An 8550-nucleotide genomic window follows, 5' to 3' on the forward strand; every position below is an offset into this window, starting at 1 on the left:
GATACAAGAGACCACCACAGGGAGACAAGACACAGACCACTAGCAGGGAGACAAGACACAGACCACTGCCAGGAGACAAAAAGACAAGCAGACCGCCACTACAGAGGAGACACAGATTACAGACCACCGCCACAGGAGAGCAAGACAGAATTCAACACAGGGGAGACACAGACTACCACAGGAGACAAGACACCACCACAGGAGACAAGATGCCAGACTACCAGCAGGAGAGATGCACACACAGACCACCTTTCACAGGGAGAGGCATACAGACCACCACAGGGAGATACAAGACACAAAGACTTCAAATTACAGGGGGAGATGCAAGACACAGGGACCACCTCACAGGTGTGTGGGGGGAGACACAGTGACCACCCAAGATGCAAGCATTGGCCAGACCCCACAGGGAAGACAAAGCACACAGACCACCACAGGGTGACACACACAGACTCACCACAGGAAGACAAGACACAGACCACCAAGCAGGAGACAAGACAGACCACCACAGGGGAGATGGACACAGGTGGACCACCACAGGGTGACCACAGGAGACAAAGGAAGCAGCACTTTCACCAGAAGGACACAGACCACCACAGGGAGATGCAAAGGACAGACCACCACAGGATACATACAGACCACCACAGACACAGCCAACGCCAGGGAGATGCATACACTAACAAGAGGGAAAGATGTAAAGACATAAGACCACCTCACAGGAGACAAGACACAGACCATAGAGACAAAGGATACAGACCACCAGAGACAAGACAGACCACCACAGGAGATGACACAGACCACCAGGAGACACACAGACTACTACAGGAGAGCGTAAGACACAGACCACCACAGGGACACAGGACCACCACAGCAGACAAGATGCTGTATCTTCACCGTTGGTGAGGTTGCTGACATGTAATGCTCTGGGCTGAGGGAGACAAGACACAAGACCACTACAGGGGAGACACAGAATACAGAATTCACCTCACAGGGAGAGTGACAGTAATTCACTGTTACAGGAAGACAAGACATAAAGAATTACAGGAGATGCAAGACACAGAATACTACAGGAAAGATAAGACAGACCTTTCACCACAGGGAGATAAGATTAGACCACTCAGTGCAGACAAGACAGACCACCAAGAGGGAGAGCAAGACACAGACTTCCTCACCACAGTGGAGAGAAGACAGACCACCATTATAGAAGATACATGCCAGAATTCACCTGTGTATGATGCAAAGACAAGACACACCACTGCTTAAAGACAAGACAAAGCAGACCTCACTACAGGAGAGAGAGAGATGTGACACATGCACCACTGGTTATGGAGACAAGACATGTAGACCACCACAGGGAGACAAGATACAAGAGACCATCTCATTATGGGGAGACAAGACACACACACCACCACAGGAGACAAGACAGCAGACCCACCACAGGAGACAAGACACAGACTACCACAGGGTAGACAAGACAGACCACCACAGGGAGACAAAGCAAGGAACACCACAGGGAGACAAGACACAGGACCACCACAGGGAGTGACAAGACAGCCAGACCTCACCTCAGCCAGGAGACAAAGACAGACCACCACAGGAGATGCACAGCACATGCCACCACAGGGAGGATAAGACAAGCAGAGACCAACACAGGAGAGCCAAGACAGTTACACTACCCAGGAGGGGAGTGCACAAGACACAGACCACCACAGGAGACAAGACACAGACCACAGGGGAGACAAGACACAGACCACCACAGGAGACAAGACAGACCACCACAGGAAGAGACAAGACAAGCTGGTAGACCACCACAGGAAGACAAGACACAGACCACCACAGGAGATAAAGACACAGACCACCACAGGTTAGACAAGACATAGACCACCACAGCGACAAGACATAGACCACCACAGCAGGAGACACAGACCACCAGCACAGGGGAGACAAGACACAGACCACAGGGAGATGCATACACCACCACAGGGAAGAGGAAGACACAGACCACCACAGGGAGGAGACAAGACACAGACCACCCAGGAGATAAGACACAGTACCAGGAGAGGACAGACCACCACAGGGAGACACAGTGACCACCACAGGAGACAAGACACAGAATTACACCAAGGACAAAGACAAGAGCTGCTGTAGACCACCAAGAGGGAGATGCTGTGACCAATGCCACAGGGAGACAAGACACACAGGTGGACCACCAGGAGACAAGACACAGACCACCAAGCAGGAGAAAAGCACATGACCACCTGAGGAGACAAAGACATGTTGCAGACCACCACAGGGAGACAAGACAGCAGACCACGCCACAGGAGAGCAAGACATGTGACCACAGGAAAAGATGTATGACACAGACCACTACAGGGAGACATGTGACCACCACAGGGGAGACAAGACACAGACTACCATATAAAGACAAAGACAGACCACCACAGGGAGACACAGACCACTACAGGGAGACAAGACACAGACCACCACAGGAGACAAGACACAGACCACCACAGGGAGATGTTGACATGACCACCAGCAGGGAGATGTGCAAGAGCAAAGCCAGACCACCACAGGGAGAGATGCACACAGACCACCACAGAGGGAGACAGAGGCGAGCCGCTGCACCACCCACACACAAGACACAGAATTGCACTACAGTGGGAGACAAGACACAGACCACTGAAGCAGGAGACAAGGAGCCACAGAATTTAACGAAGCAGGGAGACAAAGACATGACCACAGGAAGACACAGACCACCACAGGGAAGATAAAAGACACAGACCACCACAGGAAGACAAGACATGGACCACCACAGAAACAAGGACCACCAAGGAGGAGACAAGACATAGACCCGTACCAAAGGTGGAGACAAGACAACAGGACCACACCATGCAGGGGGGAGAGCAAGACACAGAATCTCACCGTGGCTAGGGACAAGACACAGATCACCAGCAGGAAGAATGCAAGATGCATTCACCACAGGAGACAAGACACAGACCACCAAGAGGAAGACAAGACACAGACCACCACAGGAAGACAAGATACGACCACCACAGGGAGAAAGACAGACCACCAAGAGAAGGATATGGACTGCACGCCACAGGGGAGATGTGAAGACACATGTATCACCATAGGAGACAAGACAGACAGACCATCAGTTAGGAGACAAGACAGACCCTACCACAGGAGACAAGAGCGATCACTACAGGAGACAAGCAAGACAAAGGTGACCACCACAGGGATAAGGACAGCCAGACTACCACAGGAAGACAAGACAGCCAGACCTGCAGACAAGACACATCTTCACCAGCTAAGATGCAAGACACAGACCACCACAGCAGGAAAGAGCCAAGACACAGATCACCAAGTGGGGAGACAAGACACACAGACCACCAGGGAGACACACAGACCACGAAGCAGGAAGACAAGACACAGACCACCACAGGGAGACAAGACAGACCACAGAGGAAAGAAGGTAAGACAAGTCACAGACCACCACAGAAGATAAGACATGACCACCACAGGGAGATGCAAAGACACAGACCAATGCCACAGGAGACAAGATACAGACTACCAAGCAGGGGAGACAAGACACAGACCACCTCAGGAGATGCAAGATACAGATCACCAAGCAGGAGACAAGACACAGACCTTCACTTACAGGGAGACAAGAAGGCTAAGATTCACCATAGGAAGAGCACAGACCACCACAGGAAGACAAGACATGACGCCACTACAGGAGAGCAGAGACAGACTACTATGAGGATAAAGACACAGACCACCAGCAGGGGAGACAGACAGACAGACCACCACAGGAGACAGACACAGACTACCTTACAGGAGAAGAGACTACCCAGCAGGGGAGACACAGGCCTCACTGCCAGGAGATGTATAAGCAGACCACACGCCAGGAAGAGCGAAGCAGACCACCATGCAGGGAGACACAAGATGGCTGCAGACCCAGCCCGCAGTGGGAGACAAGACAGACCAAACCCAGCAGGGAGATGCAAAGGCGACAGATTCACCACAGGAAGAGACAAGACAAGAGACCTGCATCGTACAGGGAAGACAAGATGCCAGACCACTGCCAGGAGACAAGAGACACAGACCAACACATAGGGAGAGCAAGACACAGTAATTGTTTCACAGGGAGACAAGATACAGGACCACCACAGAAGACAAAGCATACAGACTACCAGGGAGACAAGACACATAGACACAGGAGACAAGACATGGGACCAACACATAGGGAGATAAGACACAGGACTACAGGAAGATGCAAGAGACACAGGACCACCACAGGAAGATAAAGACAGTGACCACCACAGGGAGATGCACATGACACCACAGGAAGACAAGACACAGATTCACCATATAGGAAGGAGACAGATTCATCACAAAGAGACAAGACAAATACAGACCACCAGTGGTTGGTAAAAGACATAGTTAATTACCAGAAGCAGGAGAGCAAGGATACAAGACCTCACCAGGGAGACAAGACACAGACTACCAGGGAAGACAAAGGAGACACAGACCACAAGCAGGAGACAAAGACACAGACCACCACACACAGGAGACACAGACCACTGTAGTGAGACAAGAGCCAGACCACGGGCTAGGGAGACACAGACCACCACAGGGAGAGACAAGACACATGCACCACCACAGGAGATGCTATACAGACCACTGCCAGGAGATAAGACAGACTCACCATGTGTGTGAGGGACAAAGACAAAGGCTGCATCTTCAAAGCAGGGAGACAAAGACACAGACCACCATGAGGAGACAAAGACACAGACCACCACAGGGAGACAAGATATTACAGACCACCAGGAGACAAGACACAGACCACCACAGGGAGAGGGCACACACAGTGTGAAAATGCCACCAGACAGGGAGACAAGATGAGCCAGACCACCAAGTGAAGAAGCAAGACAAAGGTGGAATTCACAGGAATATAAGACATGCATTTCACCTTTCATAGGGAGACAAGGACACAGACCTTCACCACAGGAAGACAAGACACACAGGACCACCAGGAAGATGTTAAGGCTAGGAGATCACAGGAGACAAAGATTAGATGCACTCACAGAAATATAAGACACAGACCACAGGAGACAAGACACAGACCACCACAGGAGACATTCACCACAGGGGGAGACAAGACAAGGTATTCACCACAGGGAGGATAAGACGCTACAGACTCACAGGGAGATAAAGACACAGACCACCAGCAGGAAGAAGACAAGACACAGACCACAAGAGGAAAATATAAGAGACAGACCACTAAAGCAGGGGGAGCTGCTGAGAATTCACCACAGGGAGATAAAGACAAGGCACCAATTACAGGGAGACAAGATACAGACCACCCAAAGCAGGAGACAAGAAGGTTAGACCACTGCTGTGGAGAGCAAGACAGACAGACCACCGTTATGGAAGACAAGATGCTTTTATCTCACCACAGTGGGAGACATAGACCACCATAGGGAGACAAGACACAGACCACCAGCAGGGGGAGGACAAGATACAGACCAGAGATGGAGAGCGACAGACCACAGGAAGATGATGAGAAGATGGAGACAAGACACAGACCAAAAAGACAGAAAGATGATGATCACCAGGAAGACAAGGGGTGAATTACCACAGGAAGACAAGACAGACCACCACAGGGAGATGGACACAGACCACCACAGGAGACAGCCAGACCACCATAGGAGACAAGACATGCAGACCATCATGTGAGTGGACAAGAGCCATGACTGCCACCACAGGAGACAAGAGACAGACCACTATAGAGAGCAAGACACAGACCACTACAGGGAGACATGGAATTACAGGGGAGACAAGACACAGACCAACACAGGGAGACAGCAGACCACCACAGGAAGACAAACACATGACTACCACAGGGAGAAGATGTATGACACAGACCACCACAGGAGAAGGACAAGGCAGACCACTACAGGAGAGACAAAGACACAGACTACAGGGGGGAGACAAGATACACCACTAAGCAGGAAGACAAGACATGCAGACCACCACAGGGAGACAAGACATGGAAGACCACCACAGGGAGACAAAGAGAAAGGGTATTCTCACCACAGGGAGATAAAGACATGACCAGGATAAGATACAGACCACCAGCAGGGGAGAAAGAGATGCTGAGACCACCAGTGTGGGAGACAAGACATGACCACCAAGTAGGTGGGAGATAAGACACAAGATCTGCACTTTCATGTGGGAGACAAGACAGATGCCAGACCACTCACAGGGAGAGCAAGACATGTGAGACCACCAGCAGGGGGAGACAAGACATGACCACCACAGGAGACAAGACACAGACTACCAGCAGGAGACAAGACACAGACCACCAACAGGAGACAAGACACACACCACCACAGGGAGAGCCAAGACATGTATCTGCATCACAGGTAGACAAGACACAGACCACCACAGGTAGACAAGACATGGGACCACCACAGGGAGAGACAAGCACACAGACCACCACAGGGAGTGACGGCCAGACCACCACAGGAGACAGAGACCACCACCAGGAGACAAGACCACCCAGGAGATGCTACAGACCACCACGCACAGGAGACAAAGAGCGGCATTCACAGGGAGATGCTGACACAGACCACCAAGCAGGGAGAGGCAAGACACAAATCACAGGGAGGATGCAAGACAGACCACCACAGGGAGACAAAGACAGACCACCACACAGAGAAGACATTCAGCCACAGGAGATGGACATGGACCGCCACCAAGCAGGAGGCAAGACACAGCATTCACCACAGGAGACAAGACACAGACCACCACAAGCAGGGAGACAGACATGGGGTGGGAGACCCTCACCACAGGGAGACACACACATGCAGATAGTGACAGACCACCACAGGAGATGTTATTACAGACTACAGGGAGACACATGGGACCACCACAAGATGGACAGACCAATTACAGAGACAAGGATGACAGACCAAGGGACAGACAATCATGGAGACAAGACAAGGACCCCACCACAGGGGAAACAAGATACAGACCACAGGAGAGCAAGACATTCACAGGAGACAGACCACCACAGGGAGATACAGACCACCATGCCAGGAGACACAGACCACCACAGGGGGAGACAAGAGTGCTGGGACCCCACCAGCAGGGAGGATGGACGACCACAGGGAAGCCAAGACACAGACCACCACAGGAGACACAGACCACCTCACAGGGAGATGCTGACATGGGACCACCATGCCAGGAGACAAGACACAGACCACAGAGAAGCCAGACCACCACAGGGAGACATGTAAGACACAGACCACCACAGGAGACAAAGACACAGACTACCACAGGGAGAGACAAGACACAGACTACCACAGTGAGACAGTGAATTCACCACAGGGAGACACAGACACATCACAGGAAAGGATGCATACAGACCACCAAAGGGAGAAGGGCACACAGCACTACCAGGGAGATGTTGGACACAGACCACCACAGGAGACAAGACACAGACCACCACCACAGGGGAGATGTGTTGAAGGCTAAGACCTCTCACAGTGGGGAGACAAGACACAGACCACCACAGGGAGGCGCACACAGACCACTGCTGAGAGGACATGCTGACACAGCAGACCACCCACAGGGAGAGCCACAGACCACCACAGGAGACAAGACCAAGGAGACCACCACAGGAGACAAGACACAGACTACCATAGGGGAGACACAGACCACCACAGGGGAGACACAGACTCACCACAGGGACAAGACACAGACCTCACTGCAGTGTGGGGAGGACAAGACAAGGGCATCTACCATGCAGGAGACAAGACACAGGACCACTACAGGAGACAAGACACAGACGCCACCAAAGTGCCAGGAGAGCCAAGACACAGACCACCAGGGGCAGGTAGGAGACAAGACACAGTAATCACCACAGGAGAGCCAAGCACACAGACTCACCATAGGGAGAGCAACAGACTCACCACAGGAGAGACAGACTACCACAGAGAGACAAAGACACAGACTACCACAGGGGAGATGACACAGACCACACCAAAGCAGGGGAGACAAGACACAGACCAAGAGGAAAGATGCAGACACAGACCACACACAGGGAGTGACAAGACATGCCAGAATTCACCAAGCTTATGAGACAAGACACAGACTACCACAGGGAAGACAAGATGCCACAGACCACCTACAGGGAGACAAGACACAGACCACAGGGGAGATGCAAGATACAGGACGCAACACACAGGAGAAGGACACAGTGACCTCACCCAGGGGAGACAAGACAGTGACCACCACAGGGGGTATAAGACACAGTGACCACCACAGGGAGATGCATACAGACCACCACAGGAGATAAGAGACACAGACCACTGCCACAGAAGACAAGAAGCAGACCACCACAGGGAGACAAAGACACAGAATTACCAAGTTATGGGGGAGACAAGACACAGACCCACCAGCAGGAGACAAAGACAGTATCTCACCACAGGGAGACAAGACACAGACCACCAAGAAGCAGAGGGACAAGACAAGAAGCAACCA

At 51.9% G+C, this 8550-nt stretch overlaps 1 protein-coding gene across 1 annotated transcript; it reads left to right on the forward strand.

Moving 5' to 3' along the window:
- The first annotated feature begins 6311 nt into the window (after positions 1–6311).
- LOC121877583 (serine/threonine-protein kinase BUR1-like) lies at positions 6312–7304 on the forward strand. Its single transcript, XM_042383377.1, has one exon. The coding sequence runs from the start codon at positions 6312–6314 to the stop codon at positions 7302–7304; it is 993 nt and encodes a 330-aa protein (XP_042239311.1).
- The last annotated feature ends 1246 nt before the right edge of the window (positions 7305–8550 follow it).

Source organism: Homarus americanus, unplaced genomic scaffold (assembly GCF_018991925.1).
Source record: "Homarus americanus isolate GMGI-L3 unplaced genomic scaffold, GMGI_Hamer_2.0 scaffold9773, whole genome shotgun sequence".
Classification (NCBI taxonomy): Eukaryota; Metazoa; Arthropoda; class Malacostraca; order Decapoda; family Nephropidae; genus Homarus; species Homarus americanus.